This window comes from Oncorhynchus gorbuscha, linkage group LG12, assembly GCF_021184085.1.
Source record: "Oncorhynchus gorbuscha isolate QuinsamMale2020 ecotype Even-year linkage group LG12, OgorEven_v1.0, whole genome shotgun sequence".
Lineage (NCBI taxonomy): Eukaryota > Metazoa > Chordata > Actinopteri > Salmoniformes > Salmonidae > Oncorhynchus > Oncorhynchus gorbuscha.
The window spans coordinates 49,837,260-49,858,766 of record NC_060184.1 but is presented as its reverse complement, the minus strand read 5'-3'; the positions used below and the strand labels follow the sequence as shown (position 1 = coordinate 49,858,766).

At 41.1% G+C, this 21,507-nt stretch overlaps 1 protein-coding gene across 1 annotated transcript in view; it reads left to right on the top strand.

Moving 5' to 3' along the window:
• Positions 1–21,507, top strand: part of LOC123991107 (receptor-type tyrosine-protein phosphatase N2-like) — a 267,926-nt gene that overhangs the window by 234,730 nt on the left and 11,689 nt on the right. Inside the window, exons 13-17 of the mRNA XM_046292318.1 lie at positions 3,231–3,378; positions 3,582–3,655; positions 16,969–17,046; positions 20,752–20,871; positions 21,126–21,292. Coding sequence (XP_046148274.1) covers positions 3,231–3,378; positions 3,582–3,655; positions 16,969–17,046; positions 20,752–20,871; positions 21,126–21,292 — 587 coding nt within the window. The remainder of the gene's footprint in view (positions 1–3,230; positions 3,379–3,581; positions 3,656–16,968; positions 17,047–20,751; positions 20,872–21,125; positions 21,293–21,507) is intronic.

Genomic DNA, 21,507 nt, shown 5'->3' with positions numbered 1-21,507 from the left:
ATGCAGCGTGGACTGTGGGAGTGATGAGTACCTTGCTCTCATGCTGGGTGGGGCTATCTTATAGCTCACACCTACATCTAACACACTGGATGGAGTAGGAGGCTCTTCCTAGCCCAATCTACACTTATCCATGCTTCACCTGGGTTTTTCCCCCAATGGCACTCTATGCCCTATATACTGTAGTGCACTACTTTTGCCCTGAGCCCTGTGGGCCCTGTTCAAATTTGTGCACTAAATAAGGAATAGAGGGCCATTTGGGATGTCGACCTGTTAATATTGTATCTGTAGTTCTGGCTCAGATCCATGAACCACATGCTGTTAAGTTACTCCAGGTGATACAGTCACACTTTAGTACAGGTGTTCAGAACTGTAGAGTGAAATGTATATAATAACTTCCTAGGTTCAATATCAGAGTCGGTGGGATGGTGGGATTAGTTTCTATGATTGCCTAGACTTTATTCTCTCCTATTTTGGTCGACCTTCTGGTGCTGAGGCATGTTGAAACATGCAGTCTGTGTGTTTCGGTCACCCATATTTATGCACCATAAATTAGAATGGGTAAGGATTTTTCAGTGCACAATATGTATCCAATTTCAAACCTATTCAAAGACAAACAGCCTTTTTATAGGAGCAGTAACACCAGCTATGTAATTCTACTGACAGGCTTTCAGCACCATGGATAACTCCATACAGTAATGCTTCTATTGCTTTTACATAGTTATGCTTTGTTTTTGGTACTGTTTTTATGATGTCCAGTAGATATGGTTGCGATGTTGATATAATTGCCGTTGTTACTGTATATGTACCCTCTGTAAATGCTTATTTGTTGCCTTTAGAAAATCGATAGCAAGCCCCAGGCAAGATTTCATTATTTTTGATGGCTTACTTCCATGTCTTAAAAAAATCTAATTGAAAATGAATAATTTTTTAGAGTAAGGCAGGCAATTTATTAAGGACAAGTGAGTTGTTCGCTTTTGATTATATCCCTGATTGATTGGGCTGATTGCAATGCCCTTTCTCTCCAGGCTGGAGAGAAAAGCTACTACGCTTTTCAGACACTTTCTACTTTCCCCATGGCATTCCCTGTGACTTCTCAGTATTTCGTATTCATCATCTTCAAATAGGTGTCTTCATATAGCCATGTCGGCTGACTGTACCCATTATTACAGTGACATCACAGTGGCACAACAGTAGCAACGTTGTGTCGCTTGTTGCGTCTCTATTTTCTCTGTATCTAATGTAGCAGCTCTTTATGGCAAATGAGGGCCATTGTGAGGGGGATTACTCAGTGTTTCCTTGACATCCATCCTCTCAGAACCTCTGATTGACAGCCCAGTTACTAATCCCTTATTTACTCAGCCCTGTTACTCTTGTTACGTTCCAAATGGCACCCTATAGTCCATAAGGCTCTGGTCAAAAGTGGGGTACTATGTAGAGAATAGGATGCCATTTGGGACACACACTCTCTGCCTCTAGAAGATGAGGTGATCCGCTGAATCATCCATCCACAATCAGGCTGCTACATCACTACCTACAAATCCCAGCTCCCACATAAACAACACAATTATTACAATTTGTGATGAAGAGTAGGTGCATAAGACAGTGACTGGCGGCAATTCTGTAGCCCTTCTGAAAGTATTGATCAAATATTTACTCATATAGGGTGTATAGGTCTGTGTAGGGAAGGTGGATGGGGTGTCATGCTGTGGACCTACAGTGTATGGGCCCTGGTCAAAAGTAGTGCACTATATAGGGAACAAGGTGCTAATTGAGACACACTTGTTCCACTCTGTCAAGAGAACTGCATGAAAATGGCTCTGTCAAGTGTTCCTGACACCCTGTCATTCAACCGTCACTTCTGAAAAGACTGCATTGTTTGTTTGTTGCGTCGGCGACACAGCAGCCAACATGCAGATTGGTGCTCACTGCTGACAAAGAACAGTCAACAGAATGATATGATAGAGATGGTGACAATTGCTTTTTTTTTTGTGAAAATTTGGTCATTTTCACTCAAAAGGAAAGCAAAGAATTCTTATTTCAAGTAGGTGATGTGTAGTCAATGACAGCCAACCCCTCTGAGTTGCTGGTGACTAGAGTACATATACTGTTATTATTGCAATGAGGCATAATAATTGGACCTACATGTGCCCTCTAATACACTGCTTGTCATTTTGTGCATTATCTACTATGACTGGGGCTGCATCCAAAATGACACACTATCCCTGACATAGTGCATGACTTTTGACCAGAGTCCTATGTGCCCCGGTCAAAAGTAGAGCACCATATAGGGAATAGGGTGTAATTTGGTACCCAGCCTGGAACTTTAGAAACAAAAAACTGCTGTGAAATACGATCTACTGTTTTTTGACAAAGATATGACTGGAAGTCATAGTGAATGGCGGAAGAGGGGCTAATGTCCCGTACTGTGCATGTCCCTGAATATATTTACATGTCAGTTGTATCCATGTTGAGATTTAATTGACAGCCTTAACTGTACTGTAGATAAACACGGTGCATCACCTCTCTCTCCCGACTCACCTCCGCTGCCTTTTTAATGTTTGATAAAAGCATAGCACTACTGGGTATAGCTTTCATTGTATTACTCGGCTGATCCCCCACATCAGTTTATGAGTCTGTAATCTCCTGCCTTACACAATGACGGCCTAAACCGTTTAACCCTGCGGGGAGCGGGGAGCGTTGATACAAGCGTCAGGCGAACACTGTTCCTCTGAAAAAGAGTCTTCTCCAGAGCCGCCCCAGCCTCTGAGCTCCATAAGACCTGGTTTGTTAGAGGAGCAACGTTGGCTTTTTTTTCACCCCCCCCCTGCTTTTCTTTTCTCCTTGTCTCTCTGGCGAATTAAATGTTGCTGTTCTCCAAGCGACAGCTTAAACGCAGACAATCTTATCAGGAGCTGTGCAAGCGGTTTGAAAGACGATGATTGAAGCACTGAAGTATTTCCAATGTAGAGAAACCTTTCAGGAGTCTTTAATTGCGAGGAGCGGTTCTTGGTGGCCCCTCCCCCCAACACCTCCATAACTTACACCCCCCCCCCCTATTCTAGACAGTGAATGACAATCAAAAATATTCTGGGGGTTCTCTCCCCATCCTTCCCCTCTTAATGCTGCTATATGTAGTTACTTTTCCATTTCAAAATCAGTATCTTTTGTTTGATTATTTAGTTATTGATTATTTACTCGTTTTAAAATGGCCACCTTATCTCTCTCCTTAGTCGTACATGGAGGACCACTTGAAGAACAAGAACCGCCTGGAGAGGGAGTGGGAGGCGATGTGTGGTTACCTGGCTGAGCCCGGTGACTGTGACGTGGGCCAGGGCCAACACAACACCAAGAGGAACCGCTCTGACGCCGTGGTTGTCTGTAAGTGTTGTTACACACCCCTGACCGTGTGCAGTCTGACCACATCTCAGGAGCCGATTACTAGGTTATTCAAGTGTTATTTCTGGCCATGTGAACTGACACTGAAATACAGTATTTTCGATTCCATGTCATTTATCAACAATGAAATGTTTCAATCGAGGAAAAGCAAATAATGTGTGGCGTATTATGTATTTCTACCACAGATGATCATTCCAGAATCACCTTGAAGGCTGAGAATAACCATGGCAACTCGGATTACATCAATGCTAGCCCAATTGTGAGTATCATTCCGCGTCCCATACTCCTTCACTTTATGTTTATTTTACGCTTTGTGGTTGCAACTCTACACAAAGACCTGTTGAGGTTGGATTTTATATTGAAATTAAATGTGTTTTTGTGACTTGTCATTAATTTTCCCATTGAACCTTTTGCCTTTGTTCCTCACATTTTGCACCTCAATGGATTCGTCAGTGTCTTGTGAATTAATAGTTTGTCACCTTCCTTGTTTTGAAATGGCTGCTCTCTTGAGATACCAGCTCTGCTTTGACGCATTCATCCCAAAAGAATGGTGGTTTATTATTATATGGACTCGGTAATGTTTCCCCTGAACAAATCCAAAATGGCCCAAATATCTGGAAAGTTTAGGGTTATATTCCTGTCTTTTTCACATTTCACAATAAAGGCTATTTCTGATTTCCCCTGCGGCTTCTAGAGAAGGATTCCATTAAAAAACAACAGTAAACTATGCATTTCAAATACAGTAGGAAATCTTTTGGAGAGAGATGGGGATGGGTTCCTCCACATTTGGGCTAAAAGCCTATTACTGTATAGCACAGAGCAAAACTAACCGGAAGTTTGCAAACATCTATTTATTGTATATTCTTCATTTTAATGCATACATAATGCATTACGTAATAATGATGCCATGTTTTTATGATAACAATCTATTTTTATTTTTGCTTCTGAAGCCGTAGTATTTTGAGTGATTGTCAGACAGAAATTCACTTTCGACTATGTCAAGTCATTCTACTTATCTGTGTTGTGGTTGAGCTGAATCTGCTCTCTCTCCTCCCTAAATCTCTCTCTGTTTAATATGAAAAATGTCCCTTAAAATATCTATGATCTATTTCTCTATTTGCATCTCTCCAATATTAGAAGGTTAAACTCAATTATTTCTTCCCTGTATTGTGTGTCGTTCAAAGAGGAAAACATGCTACATGGCGCCGACAGATATGGTCGCCTCGCTTCACATTCATAGGAAACTCATAGGAAACTATGCAGTATTTTTTTTACACTGTTACCCCAGGAAATCTTAAGTCTTATTACATACAGTCAGGAAGAACTATTGGATATAAGAGTAACGTCAACTTGCCAACATTACAACCAGGAATACGAATTTCTCGAAGCGGATCCTCTGTTTGGACCACCACCCAGGACAATGGATCGGATCCCAGTAGGCGACCCAAAACAACGGCGCCGCAGAAGGGGCAGACGGAGCGGTCTTCTGGTCAGGCTCCGTAGACGGGCACATCGCTCACTGCTCCCGAGTATACTGCTCGCCAATGTCCAGTCTCTTGACAACAAGGTAGACGAAATTCGAGCAAGGGTTGCCTTCCAGAGAGACATCAGAGATTGTAACATTCTCTGTTTCATGGAAACATGGCTCACTCGGGATACGTTATCAGAGTCGGTACAGCCACCTGGTTTCTTCACGCACCGCGCCAAACAGAAACAAACATCTCTCTGGTAAGAAGAAGAAGGGGGTGTATGCCTTATGATTAATGAGTTGTAGTGTGATCATAACAACATACAGGAACTCATGTCCTTACAATGAAATGCCAACCGCATTATCTACCAAGAGAATTATCTTAGATTATAATCACAACTCTATGTAAACTGGAAACCATATATCCTGAAGCTGCATTTATTGTAGGTGGGGATCTTAACTAGGGGTCCCGCTAGCAGGACAACTTCCGGTGAAACTGCAGGATGCGCAATTCAAATAAATAATCATAAATGTTATGGATTTTAAACATTTATGTACATATAAGTGTCATATATCGGCTGAAAGGGTACATTCTTGTTAATCTAGCTGCACTGTCCAATTTACAGTAGCTATTCCAGCGAAAACATGCCATGCGATTGTTTGAGGATGGCGCCCCACGTCAAAATATTTTTCCACCAGCACAGGTTTCATACATTCACATATAACGCACAATTATTCACTTACTTTTTGAAAATATTCCTCTGATTTGTAATCCAAAGGTTCCCAGCAATAACATGTAGTATAATTTTGTTAGATAAAATCCCCTTTATATCCCAAAAAGTCAGTTTAGTTGGTGCCATCAATTTGAGTAATCCACTCGTTCAATTTGCAGAGAAAGGAATCCGAAAATCTACCCCTAAACTTTGTTTCAACAAGTCAAAATATGTTTCTATTTACTCCTCAGATAATCTAAAATGTAATCAAACTATAATATTTATTTCGGAAAGAAGTATGTTCAATAGGAAATCAATTTTAGCAGGTGTGTAATGTCTTCATGGCGCGTGCAAACACGAATTTTCAAGACTGTGTCCCTCTACTATAACTAATGTATATTATTAGTTTTTGAAGTTACAAGCCAGAAACCTTGAACATAGACTGCTGACACCCTGTGGAAGCCATAGAAATTGCATCCAGGGAGCTAATTTTCAATATGACCTTTCTCTTGCTTTTGTAAGAGGATGGTCTCTCTTTGGATCTTCTCCTACAATATCTATTGTGTTATATTCTCCTACATTATTTTAACATTTCTACAAACTTCAAAGTGTTTTTTTTCCAGTGGTACCAATTATATGAATATTCTGGCTTCAGGGCCTGAGCTACAGGTAGTTTACTTTGGACATGTCATTCAGGCAGGAAGTGGAGAAAAATGGGGCCTAGCCCTAAGAAGTTAACAAAGCTAATCTGAAAACACGGCTCCCTAAATTTTATGAGCATATCGAATGCGCTACCTGACAGCATTCTGGATCATTGCTACTCTAACTTCCGTGACGGATGCAAAGCCCTCGCTCACCCTCCTTTCGGCAAATCTGACCACGACTCCATTTTTTTGCTCGCAGCCTATAGACAGAAGCTTAAACAGGAAACACCCATGCTCACGTCTGTTCAACACTGGTCCGACCAATCTGATTCCACACTTCAAGTTTGCTTCGATCACGTGGACTTGGATATGTTCCGGATAGCCTCAGACAACAACATTGATGTATATGCTGATTCGGTGGGCGAGTTTATTAGCAAGTGCATCGGTGATGTTGTACCCACGGTGACTATTAAAACCTTCCCCAACCAGAAACCGTGGATTGATGGCAGCATTCGCACAACACTGAAAGCGCGAACCACTGCTTTTAATCATGGTCAGTATAGAGTAGAGTCACAATTCAACGGCTCAGACACGAGACGTATGTGGCAGGGTCTACAGTCATTCATGCATTACAAAAAGAAAACCAGCCCCATCACGGACACCGACGTCTTGCTCCCAGACAAACTAAACAACTTCTTTGCTCGCTTTGAGGACAATACAATGGCACTGACATGGCCCGCTACCAAAACCTGCGGGCTCTACTTCACCGCAGCCAACGTGAGTAAAACATTTAAACATGTTAACCCTCGCAAGCCTGCCGGCCCAGACGGCATCCCTAGCCACGTCCTCAGAGCATGCACAGACCAGTTGGCTGGTGTGTTTACGGACATATTTAATCAATCCCTATCCCAGTCTGCTGTTCCCACATGCTTCAAGAGGGCCACCTGTTCTCAAGAAAGCTAAAGTAACTGAGCTAAATGACTATTGCACCTTAGCGCTCACTTCCATCATCATGAAGTGCTTTTTTATATTTTTTTATTTATTATTATTTTTTCTTTTACCCCTTTTTCTCCCCAATTTCATGGTATCCAATTGTTGTAGTAGCTACTATCTTGTCTCATCGCTACAACTCCCGTACGGGCTCAGGAGAGACGAAGGTTGAAAGTCATGCGTCCTCCGATACATAACCCAACCAAGCCGCACTGCTTCTTAACACAGTGCGCATCCAACCTGGAAGCCAGCCGCACCAATGCGCCGGAGGAAACACCGTGCACCTGGCCACCTTGGCTAGCGCACACTGCGCCCAGCCCGCCACAGGAGTTGCTGGTGCGCGATGAGACAAGGACACCCCTACCGACCAAGCCGTCCGTAACCCGGGCGACGCTAGGCCAATTGTGCGTCGCCCCATGGACCTCCCGGTCGCGGCCGGTTACGACAGAGCCTGGGCGCGAACCCAGGGACTCTGATGGCACAGCGCCCTTAACCACTGCGCCACCAGGGAGGCCCTCCATGAATTGCTTTGAGAGACTAGTCAAGGATCATATCACTTACACCCTACCTGACACCCTAGACCCACTCCAATTTGCTTACCGCCCCAGTAGGTCCACAGACGACACAATCGCAATCACACTGCACACTGCCATAACCCATCTGGACAAGAGGAATACCTATGTAAGAATGCTGTTCCTCGATTACAGCTCAGCATTTAACACCATAGTACCCTCCAAACTCGTCATTAAGCCTGAAACCCTGGGTCTTGACCCCGCCCTGTGCAACTGGGTCCTGGACATTCTGACGGGCCGCCCCAAGGTGGTAAACAGTAGCAAACAACATCCCCACCCCGCTGATCCTCAACACAGGGCCCCACAAGGGTGCATTCTCAGCCCTCTCCTGTACTCCCTGTTCACCCATGACTGCGTGGCCATGCATGCCTCCAACTCAAGTATCAAGTTTGCAGACGACACTACAGTGGTAGGCTTGATTACCAACAATGACGAGACGGTATACAGGGAGGAGGTGAGGGCACTCGGAATAACCTCATACTCAATGTCAGCAAAACAAAGTAGATGATCATGCACTTCAGGAAACAGCAGAGGGAGCACCCCCCTATCCACATCGATGAGACAGTAGTGGAGAAGGTGGACAGTTTTAAGTACCTCGGTGTACACATCACAGACTAACTGAAATGGACCACCCACACAGACAGCGTGATGAAGAAGGTGCAACAGTGCCTCTTCAACCTCAGGAGGCTGAAAAAATGGGCTTGTCACCGAAAAACTCACAAACTTTTACAGATACACAATCAAGAGCATCCTGTTGGGCTGTATCTCCGCCTGGTACGGCAACTGCTTCCCCCACAACCGTAGGCTCTCCAGAGGGTAGTGAGGACTGCACAATGCATCACCGGGGGCCAACTACCTGCCCTCCAGGACACCTACAACACTCGATGTCACAGGAAGGCCAAAAAGATCATCAAGGACAACAACCACCCGAGCCACTGCCTGTTCACCCCGCTATCATCCAGAAGGCGAGGTCAGTACAGGTCAGTACAGGTACAAGGCCATCAGACTGTTAAACAGCCATCACTAATATTGAGTGGCTGCTGCCAACATACTGAGTCAAATCTCTAGCCACTTTAATAATTAAAAATTCAATGTAATAAATGTATCACTAGTCACTTTAAACAATGTCACTTTTTATAATGTTTACATACCCTTCATTGTTCATCTCATATGTATATACTGTACTCTATACCATCTACTGCATCTTGCCTATGCCGCACTGCCATCACTTATCCATATATTTATATATACATATTCATATTCATTCCTTTACACTTGTGTGTAAAAGGTAGTTTTTGTGAAATTATTAGATTACTTGTTAGATATTACTGCACTGTCGGAACTGAAAGCACAACCATTTTGCTACACTCGCATTAACATCTGCTAACCATGTGTATGTGACCAATAAAATTTGATTTGATTTGATTTTGATTTGACAATGAAATGACAATTGGAGTTGTTTCTCCACTCTTCCATGTTGCTATTCATAGTTGTAGTGGGTTATGCTGTGCTTGCCCCCGTTAAAAATAATACATGTGTGAAATTTGTATTTTCACATGTCAATTGGCTGTTTTCACACATTTCAAATAACCATATTTTCACGTGTATTAAATTGACAGTTAACATGTTAACACCACTTTTTCACGTGAGGAGAATTACATGTTTTCACCTTATATCTGAATGGCAAGTTCATATTTTAAAACCATTAACTTTTTAGCTAGTCAATACACTGCTAGTCCGAAGAAAGTTCTTGCTTCCGTTGTCTCTTGATGAACAAAGTGTGTCTCACGACCATCAAGCTGTAAAGCAAGGGCGGTCAGTCTAGTCAACACGACCTGTGAGCGTGTTGTGCTAGCCAAGTTAGCTAAAGCTTTGTGACGAGAGTTAACCAAGTCTCGATAGCTAGCCTTATGAATTCTACCCTCAGCAAAACTTTCCTTCAGTCAGTACTCAACACTATCGACAGGAGCTGAGGTCCTATTTTCTGCAGCATTAACCTCACAATTCGCCTGAGAACATTTAAGCAGGAAGACAGGAATCTAGTCTTGCTGAGGAGAGCTTTTCAGGAGTGCAGTCACATCTGCAAGAAAGAGAGGTGAGAATGTCCAGTTGCAGGTGAGAGGCTCCCTTTATTGAGGAGAGGGGCTCACATCACTCGCCACTCAACCTGTTTGTCTCCAACAGAAGCTGTGCGGTTTGATTCTTTGAGCTTGATGACCCGCCCTAAGTTGTAAGCCATAAATGACACATCGAAACGAGTATTAAAAATAGAACAATCACATTTGAAAATCACATTTGCAGTTTCACATGTAAGAAAACTATACATGTAAATCTAACTTTCACATGTTGAACTGCAACTTCACAAGTGAAATCAATCACATTTGAAAATCACGTATGCAGTTTTATATGTAAGAAAGCTCCATGTTAAAATATGTCTTTTACGTGGAATTTCAAGTTCACATGTGGGAATGAAATAGTGTGAAAAGCTGGCATTAACATGTTGCAGTAGTAATATTTCCACATGTGGAATTGTAAATTCTGTAATACCATTCTGTAAAAAGCCTTCTTATCCTACCTGAGTGTAATAATGAATCCATCCACTGCATTATTATTGTAGTCCTCAATGGTGTTGCATTGATATACATGTATTCTTAGCGCTACCACTAGGGAGAGATTCTGAGAGTTCTGGTAGTTGATGTATAACTTAATTGTTTGGACCGAGTGAAAAACAAAATGCGATTTTTCCATTCACATGAGTGTAGCTAAGTTAAATAATTAGCTAGCCAGCTGACTTTTGTATGCAAGACAATGAGAACAAGATGGCATTTCGGATAATTTTATATTTCCTTATATTTTGGCTATAAAATGGTTTTACAAACGAGGGCCATATTGAGTGTATTTACATGTGATCATATGAACCATGCTAATGATATTTACAATATTTTAGAAGGTTACTTTTTATGACATTTCTATCTAATGGTAGCATGCTAATCGCTAACCGCTAGCTAGCTTAGTGATAGGCGATAACTAGCATTCCATTTCATCCTAAACTAGCTATTTTTAGCTTCTGTAATTGTTAGCTGTCGATTGGTTTTTGTTACATTTAAAACACACGCCTAAAAAGGATTTGAATGTATTTGAAAATGTGTGAATATGTTTGCTTTTGGAATGAATGTAAACATATACTTTTTCTACAGAGAGATGATTTCTGGGCTGTCTAGAGTTAGTCAGTTAACTCAAGTTAACTTTTTGTCATTTCTGTGGACTAACGTAAACTCACCCCATTCCGTACAAATGTGCGCAAACGCAACATTCAAACGAGGCTACAAAGAAAACTAATGGGACTGTAGCGACTGTGTTGACGTCAAAATCGGGGGTGTGAACGAGGTTTCTATTCAAGTATTGATCGACATGGTAATGGCTCTATAGTATTGGAGAAAAGTTTAAAAAACTGACCCTCCGTTACATCTTGACGTGTCATGTCGTAACGTACAGCGTGCATGAAGCAACTATTTATTTCTTACAATCTCTCTCCACCAGGTGTAGCAGTTCTATCATCCTTTAAAAACAAGAAATGGACAGTGAGGGGTAAGGGGGGGATACCTAGTCCTTTTTTTCATCATCATTGCATGCGATCATCATTCTCAAAGCAGCTGTTTACTTCTAAGATCACTTTAGCATCGCCCTAAAAACCCGATTCAAGTTCAACACAAACCTTCAAATAGGTATATAATGACACATTATATAAACTCTTTATGGTGTTTTATTTACATTTTAGAAGCGATAAGATGATAAGTTGGACAGATCAAGTGAAAAAAAAGCTATTTTCCCACACAACATCTCTCCTTCTCACTATCACGCATTAGTTTCGCTTCCCCACCCGCCATTTTTAAAAAGACCCGACGGGGCTTATTGCCTGCTTGAATTATGCAGAAACGGCTGCGTTTAGGTAATTGATTCTGTTGGAAAGGGGAGAAATTGTGCTTTACAATGGTATTGACATTACAGTTGATCTGGAAGTATTACGTTTTTGGGGCACTAAAATAAGGGCAATTGTACGGACCAAGGCGATGTAAGAGTTTACGTTAATCTTTTTAAATTGGGATTAATCACATTATCTTATAGCATTCAAAATACATTGAAAACATCCAAAATACATAACCTATACAGGTAAAAACAACAATGTGATGTCAAAACAAGTTGACATTGAGGTTAAAGGGATATTTTGGCAGAGGCGCTTTATCTACCCCATAGTCAGATGAACTTTTGGATACCATTTGTTCGTCTCTGTGTCCTGCATGAAGTAAGTTAGAGGTAGTTCCATGAGCATTGCTAACTAAATACCCTCTATACTTCCAGTTGTTGCGCTAATGCTATTTAGCGATTGCGCTAGTGCTGGTTATCATCTTCCTTCAAACTGCACGCAGAGACATAAAATGGTATCCACAAGTTCATCTGACTCTGGGGATGTAAATAAAGGACCTCATTGCCAAAATCCCTTTAAAGAATGTGTGATTTATCAATTTACCTGATTTTGCGAACAGTTACTTTGAACAAAATCAAGACATCAATATTCTTGTAATGCTTTTTATTTTAAGTAAATTACAGCTCAATTTGAGCAGATTCTGATTTCGCGATTAATCATGATTAATCCAAACAAATCCTGCAATCAATGCAATTACATTTTTAAACGTTTGAAAGCCCTATTTTAAACTGAACAGTCAATATTATGAGATTGAGAGAAATTGATAATAAATATATGTTGGAACTCAACCTCAGTGTTGGCCCTCAGTCTAATGGTCAAGACATTGTCTTTGCCTGTGGGAGACCTGGCTTCTAATCCCACTGGTTACAAAGGCACATGTGAAACTTAAAAGTAATAATTTAGAAAACCACAAATGAAAATGTGAAACATCCATGTGCAAGTGTCAGGAAACCATGTCTGACACGTGTAAAAATAGATATTTCTGTGTTCATACATTTTTTTTTTTTTACACTTTTTTTGTAAGCAGAGCAGAGTAGACAGTAATCAGTGATCCAGTGCGGTACGGATGAAAGCATGGTAATTATACCACAACGGGACCCCTGGCTGAGCCCTGTGAAACTGCCATAATTACGTCTGTCAATGCGCCCTCCTCCTCCTTATTATCCCAAGAGAAAAAGTCAATCATTTGTCATCTTTTTCTTGAAATGTGGAGTTCGAGTAGTAAGTGGGTGGTAAGAAGGACGTTTTCTCTACCCCCAACAGTCAGGGAGGGGTGACACACAACAACAACGTGGGGCATTTTCATACTAGTTTAGGGCTATAGTTCAAGTATTTGTTGCATTTTATTTGTTTCATTTGGTCTGGATGGTTTCACATTGCCAAATGTCAAACAAACAAAAATTCCTACAAAACCATGTGTCTATGCAAATAATTTGTTTATTTGTCTTCTGCACCCTACAGCCTTGTCCAGAGACTTGTAACTTATTTATGATGTTGGTGGTAGAGCTCATGCATGGGTTTGTCCCAAATGGCAACCTATTCCCTATATAGGGCTCTGGTCAAAAGTAGTGCACAGCAAAGGAATACTGTGCCATGTTGGACGTAGCCCTTGGTTTCAATCATGGTCTCAGTCATACTTGGCTTAGATTTTGATATTCTGTTTTATTGTTTCAGTCAGACTTACTTGTAAGGAAAGTCAGTAAGATTGAAGATGTGTTAGCAAGGCATTGAATTGCAAGATGTTTAATTGCAATGATATTTCCCTCAAACCTTAAACGAAAGCTTTTATTTGGTAAAGATTCTGGTTTTCCAAGGAGGGAAGCTGAAATACGGAGGCCACCTTTTCATGTCCTACTTTTAGTATTCATACGGTGATGTCTGGCTGCACGTAGCTACTGTATGTCTGTGTCCTTGAGATTGCCTAACAGGGAGCTGGAGCTCTAGCTTTTAGCATCGAGTCTTTCATTTCTGTCAGGATAAAAAAAGGCATCTGCAGAATTTCAACTAGGCAGGAGAGAGTGTGATGCTAACAAAGCGCTGCTACCTAATAGAGTGGAAAAGTGCATTCGTTTCTTTAGCTCTTCTCCAGAAATGCCATTTTGAATAACATGGTGAGGCAACGGGAATTCCAGGTGGTTTTATAAATATATGTGTAAAGCCAGGCGTGCTTTGGTGGACTATGTTAGCTAGCTTTATATTATGGAAGTGTGTTGAGTTTGTGCAGCTATACTCTTCTATATCTCATGCTGCACATCTGTACTAAAGGTTATTGGGATTTAGTTCAACCTCTATAATCATCTCCCCTGGTCGGTGCTAATAAAACCACTCTGATATCTCCTCAAGAAAGAAGTTCATAAAAGGAAGAGAAGACGGCCATTAAAGACAAGGCAATCTACGGTGTCTCTTAGCACATCCTGGTATTATTATCTGGTTGCATCCCAAAATGACACCCTATTCCTTATATAGTTTACTACTTTTGACCAGAGCTCCTATGGACCCTGGTTAAAAGTAGTGCAGCTCTCTGTAATTGCTCCAGCCCGAAATGGCTCCCTGTAACAATAAGGGTTGTGCTGCACGATTGCATCCATTTCCATAGTAATGGATGTGGATGTCACTCACTGGAGTGTCATCCGTTGGAGATTCAGGACTGATCTCTGGGCAACACAAAGGTTTCATCCCTGTCTTCTTCTCCCTATTACGAGATAGATGCTTATCTCAAATTGCAATGCAAGACTATTGCATGAATGTGTTGCATTATGAACCTTTGCAGTATAAAAACACTGAAGAGAACATAAAAGGCTATGATTCTTTTTTACTTTGCATTTAGCCTATCTAAGGGAAATCGGTCAGTTCTGCCTCCAGGACAAGACTAATGACAATAAACGTCAACTTGCATTTATTTGGAGAATACACATTTACATTTTTACATTTAAGTCATTTAGCAGACGCTCTTATCCAGAGCGACTTACAAATACAAATTCTGTTGCACCCCTTCATTACACTGAATTTCTACATCTCTTCCGTAAGGAAAAAAAATGGCTTTGTCTGAGTGTAACAAAATGGCTGAATTCCAAATGGTTTACTTATGCCTTTTCTATTCTGCTTCTCCTTTCAAATAATATTTCATTTGCAATTTGGCTTGCAATATCTGATATTTACATAAAGATCTCACTGTTTTAAGTTTCTCCAAGTGTCAAATATTGTAGTTGCTCCAAACATCAAATCTTGAAGTGTTTTGACACCCTGGGTTGACTCCTCCTGCTCAGCATTGTTTTGTTTCTCCAAAAGTTAAGGTTTTGGATAGGGCAAAAAAAAGTCTACCACTGGGATTGAACACGCGACCTTCGTATCCGGAATCATGGAATTATAGTGCTGAGTGATTAACTGTCATTTCGGGGGTTATCGGTTATTAAACAACTAATTGACCGACGTCGGTTCAATTCCATTTTGTGAAGTCAAATATTTTCAGAGATAAATAAAGTCAAGAACTACATATGTGGGATGCTGGGCCGAGTTGTAGTTTTCATTAGCAAATATTCAACAAAGGTAACCATAATCCTGTATTTTCAATCTCGGATAGAGACGTATCAGGGAGGAAGAGGCGAAGCACAAGATTTCACTCTTGCCAAAATCTGTCCAAAATAAACCCAATGTGTTTCTATGGGCTTATTTTGGAACTAAGCTTGTTGCCTGCTTTCCTGCCTTTGGGACAACGACTCCCATTGTTAGCACAGAGACATGAGCATCTCATCATTATATACAGATCTCTGGACAGATGCACTTTTACGCCTGTTACGTTATGTTAGATACACACAGACTGCATAGACCGCATGAGCGAGGAATGTACGCAACACAACGACGAGCGGGACAGAGACAGTTCGCCTTATCTACCTTGAAGAACTAGTCACATTAGTTTGTCAGACAGCTCTGCAGCATACTTAGGCAGGCTCGCTGAATAGGATGACTAAAGACAGTACAGTATGTGGAGCACATAGATAACATTAGATGGTTTGGCTGGCTGACTGCATCTGCCTGAGTGAGATGAGATCATGACTTTAAGACTTTAACGAATGAAATATAATAAAGTCATCAAATAAAACCAAAGTAATATTCCCAACTGAAATATTATATTATTTCATAGAATGTTCCCTATTGTTGGCTTTGGAATTTCCATTAAAAAGCTCTAAAAATCATTGTAATGTCATTATTTCATAATGTATTAACTGTTTTTTTTTTAAAAAACCGAACTGCCCTCAAAAAACACTAATCGCTCAGCACTATGGGTTAACGCCAATCCGCCACCCCCATCCACATCGCCCTAGCAAAACCAAGGCCTGTTTGATAGTAATAGCCCCTTGTGGCCGGTTTTGAAGGCATTTCCCGAGGTCCTCGGGACATGGACAGACGTCCAATTTCGAAGTTCATCTTGAGTGATTTGCCTGGATATTTGTTCCCCTTTGTTCATTGCCTTTCTCAGACTAATATGAATAGACAGAGAGGGAAGGCCAGGGTCTTGTTCTGTGGAGCTGGATGTAGAGCTGGTATCAAGCCCCTTGTCTTTAATAAAAAATAAAGCTTCAGGGGAAATTGCAGATCTGCTTTTATCCTTTCCTCAGCCCTCTGTATCGCTGGGTTCTGCATGCCAACGCTCAACACACACGGGTGCGCACACATGGACACACACTCACACACATACAGAACACGCAAACACTAGCCCAACCCTCGGAGACACCCCTATCCCCTCTTCTAAAGGCCTCAGTGACATTCTCTGACTATCATCAATAATATGTTGGAGAGGCGATGTCATTTCCTTTACACATGAGCTTCCTTTAATCAGAAGCATTAAAGAATAACCATGCCTGGAGGATAAAGAGGGGGGAAGTACGAGAGGGAGGAGAGAGAGGAGTGGATGGCTTGAGTGAAGAAGTGAGCAGGAAAACCTGGACAGCCATCGAGGAGAAAAGGCGGGAGCACTACCGATAGATGAATGGAAATGCTTTTACTCTGTCTTGATGCTCTAACTGAAGACACGGCCTGTATCCCAAATGGCACCCTATTTGCCCCATGTGCTCTGGTCAAAAGTAGTGCACTATTTAGGGAATAGGGTGCTATTTGGGACGCACCCCAGGCAGTATGTTCTTGTCCCTTTTTATACAATTTATAATAATAATAAACTCTTCTCCTTCCCCTCTTCTTCAAGATGGACCATGACCCGAGGAACCCCATGTACATCGCTTCACAAGGCCCTCTACCCTCCACAGTGTCTGACTTCTGGCAGGTAAAGCACAACCAATCATGAACGAACGATCAGTATTTGTTTGTGAGAGTGTGGGCGATATTTGTAAAAAATATATATATAAAAAAAACACAGTGAACTTCATTAGAAACTGGTAGCATGATTACATTGGAAACTTTTCTTCAACTATGTGTGTATTATAAGAGGAGATCATTTAACAATGAAGTATTTTTTTGCGCAGATCTGTGCTCTTTTCCGCCAAGAAAATGAAACTATGAAATGTAGGATTACTGCAGGATTGTTTTCTTTTGCTGTAAATTATTATGATTGCCCTCGTGTAACAAAGTTTGTTGCATTATGATACATAACAGTAGCTTTTACCACTGTGAATATGACTACAAGGGCGATTTTCCAGCTTGCCATTTAGACCTGGCAACCCGGCAATGCTTTGCTGCCTCAGACGTATGCCGGGTTGCCAAATGGTGTTAATATGCATTAGTGTGAAAGAACCCACGTCATTAGGGAGGATCATCACTCCCATACAGTCAAGTTAATGCATCAGCTGTAGCATTGCTGCATATGTAACATGTTAGCATGGACCAGAGACGTCCACAGGATGCATCCCAAATGGCACCCTATTCCCTTCATAGTACATTTTCTTTGATCATAGCCCTATGGTCCGTGGCCAAAAGTACTGCACTATGTAGGGAATAGGGTGCCATTGGAGACGCAGACACAGACCAGCTGGCACCTTTACACCCCATGTTGAACTGAAGATGCACTTACGGTAGGTACAGTTGAAGTCGGAAGTTTACATACACTTAGGTTGGAGTCATTAAGAAAACTTGTTTTTCAACCACTCCACAAATGTCTTGTTAACAAACTATAGTTTTGGCAAGTCGGTTAGGACATCTACTTTGTGCATGACACAAGTAATTTTTCAAAAAATGGTTTACAGACTTACAGATTATAATTCACTGTATCACAATTCCAGTGGGTCAGAAGTTTACATACACTAAGTTGACTGTGCCTTTAAATAGCTTGGAAAATTCCAGAAAATTATGTCATGGCTCAAGAAGCTTCTGATAGGCTAATTGAAATAATTTGAGTCAATTGGAGGTGTACCTGTGGATGTATTTCAAGGCCTACCTTCACACTCAGTGCCTTTTTGCTTGACTTCATGGGAAAATCAAAATAAATCAGCCAAGACCTCAGAAAAACAATTGTAGACCTCCACAAGTCTGGTTCATCCTTGGGAGCAATTTCCAAACGCCTGAAGGTACCACGTCCATCTGTACAAGCAATAGTACGCTAGTATAAACACCATGGGACCACGCAGCCGTCATACCGCTCAGGAAGGAGACGTGTTCTGTCTCCTAGAGATGAATGTACTTTGATGCGAAAAGTGCAAATCAATCCCAGAACAGCAGCAAAGGACCTTGTGACGATGCTGGAGGAAACGGGTCCAAGAGTATCTATATTCACAGTAAAACGAGTCCTATATCGTCATAACCTGAAAGGCAGCTCAGCAAGGAAGAAGCCACTGCTCCAAAACCGCCATAAAAAAGCCAGACTACGGACTATGTCCAATTAATCTACAATCAAGTTGTTGAATCATCTCAAGAATGAACAATTGAAACAGGATTCACCTGTTCGAGTCTCATAGCAAAGTGTCTAAATACTTATGTAAATACGGTATATCTGTTTTCTATTTTTAATGCACTTGCAAACATTTCTAAAAACCTGTTTTTGCTTTGTCGTTATGGGTATTGTGTGTAGGTAGATTGATGAGGAAAAAAGTAATTTCATCAATTTTAGAAGAAGGCTGTAACGTAACAAAATGTGGAAAAAGGGAGAAGGGGTCTGAATACTTTCCGAATGCACTGTACATTTCGTCATGGAGTCTGTATACCTGCCGTGCCACACAGAAGGAATGTTTTTCGCTTTTGACGAGTCAGTTTTATAAGAGATGATTGTTACTGTCTTTTATTAATGTACTGTCACTTCTCTTTAATGGAACATTTGTAAACGCCTAATAATAAAAAGTTTGATTGCTTGTTTGTTTTCTTTGTTGTCATTTCATAAAGTGAGTAAACAACATATCCATTATCAAAATGAAAATGAACCATTTACAGCTGAATATGTGTCTTAGTTGACTCTAAAACTATCTTATCTCAACTTAAAAACAATCGACAATTAAAACAACAGTATGTCCAGAGTGATGGCCTTGAAAGGATAGCAATAAGTAATGCTTCTTTCAACTTTAAATATAGTTACATTGGACTTGAATGCACTTAAAAACTCTTTACAAATAAACTAACAGAAAAATATGCAAATTGGTCTGTCTAATCCGCAGTGGGCTCCTGCAGTACTCGGAAAGTCTCTCTCTAATCCTCCCCTCCCTCCTTCCATCCCTCCGTATACCCAGCCTTCCACATTTCTTTCCTCCCTCTGTCCCCAGCCATTACCTCAGCTCCACCAGGGCCTCGCCCCCTCTGCTCGCTCTCGCTCTCTCTCTTTAGAGTTCAGGAAATAAGCCAATCACCAAGAATTTTCAAAGAGCTCCCAAACAGGGACCTTGACTTCGTTCTCTCGTTTTATTCTCTGCTTGTGTGCTCAATAATGGAGAGGGGATGTCTAGTGACTAAATTACTTCAGAAGTGAATTAAATAAAAAGTCTACATTGAGCTTATTTGTTTATTCTTTCTGGCAGTATTTGTAAATTAGTAAAAACAGGATTATTTCATTTGACACCTCTTCTTTGGTACGTACTGATAACCAACGTGGCTAGACGTGGGCACAGTTGGCTTGTAATTACACCGCTGGGCTGAATCACAGAGGTATGCCATTAGTTTATAGGCAGGACCATTGTGTTTTTATTGCTCTCATAAAACCAGTGTTTCTTCCTTATTTTCCTAATGGCCGCGCTGGGCCTTTCTATCGTCCAAGGACCATTAGATTTTGATAAGATAATCAGATGAAATGGAGCGGATCAGTTGAGCTAGCTCAGATGGCGGAGAGAGCCAGGGGCACACGGGAGGCACTGTGTGACATCATCTGATCTACAATACAGTAGTTGTACAGCTCAACTGATCACACGTTGGTGGCGGTACAGACCAATAACGATCGGTCACACAATCCTGTACGGTGTATAATAATGTATCTATGTTGCTGAATGGCTAACATTGACTTTGTTTGTTGAAAGCAGGAGAAAATAGAGATGTAGGAACATCAATTAATCACAACACATCATTATACATCTCTTAATGTGCTGCCAAAGTCCTTTGGGACCTTTCTGTGTTGCTGTATTAACTCCTACTGAATTAACTCCTACTGTATTAACTCTTACTGCATTAACTACTACTGCATTAATTCCTACTGCATTAACTCATACTGCATTAACTCCTACTGTATTAACTCTTACTGCATTCATTCCTACTGCATTAACTCATACTGCATTAACGCCTACTGCATTAACTCCTACTGTATTAACTCATACTGCATTAACTCCTACTGTATTAACTCTCAATGTATTAACTCATACTGTATTAACTCATACTGTATTTACTCATACTGCATTAACTCCTACTGTATTAACTCCTACTGTATTAACTCTCACTGTATTAACTCCTACTCTATTAACTCCTTCTGTATTTATTCATATTATATTAACTTCTACTGTATGAGTGCCCTGTCTTTGTTAATATGACTAGATTGGAGCCCTCCTATGTTCTCTTATGTCTTCAGATGGTGTGGGAGAGTGGCTGTGTGGTCATCGTCATGCTAACGCCCTTGTCTGAAAATGGAGTGAAACAGTGTCAACAGTACTGGCCAGACGAGGGCTCCAATGTCTACCATGTTTATGAGGTAAAGCAATTATCTTTGTTTAGGATGTGTTCTTTATTTGTTTAATATATTATTCATCTTTATTTTCATTAATTTGGTAACACTACTGTCCTTCCACATATCTGCTTGTAGTTGATTTGGTCCAGGGGTATCACTCAGGAAGAGTTCATGTAGAGTAATTGATATACTATAAGTGGTGATGCTGGCCAGAGGTTCTAAGCCCGTTCTAGTGATTTAATTTCTATGATTCTCACTCCCATCTCTTGTGTCTGCAGGTGAACCTGGTGTCAGAACACATCTGGTGTGAGGACTTCCTGGTCAGGAGTTTCTACCTGAAGAACTTGCAGACCAACGAGACACGCACTGTCACGCAGTTCCACTTCCTTTCCTGGGTGGACCACAGCATCCCTGACTCAGCCAGGACACTGCTGGACTTCCGTAGGTAAGCCACCGTCTCCGTCTGATCGTCATTCTATGTCCTCTTTGACCTAGGACTGCAAAAATTCTGGTAACTTTCCCAAAATTCCCAGGTTTTCCAGAAATCCAAGTTGGAGGATTCCGGAATTCCTGCATATTCCTGGAAAACCTAGGAAGTTTGGTAAAGTTACCAGAATTTTGTAACCTTAAAGGGATACTTCTGGATTTTGGCAATGAGGC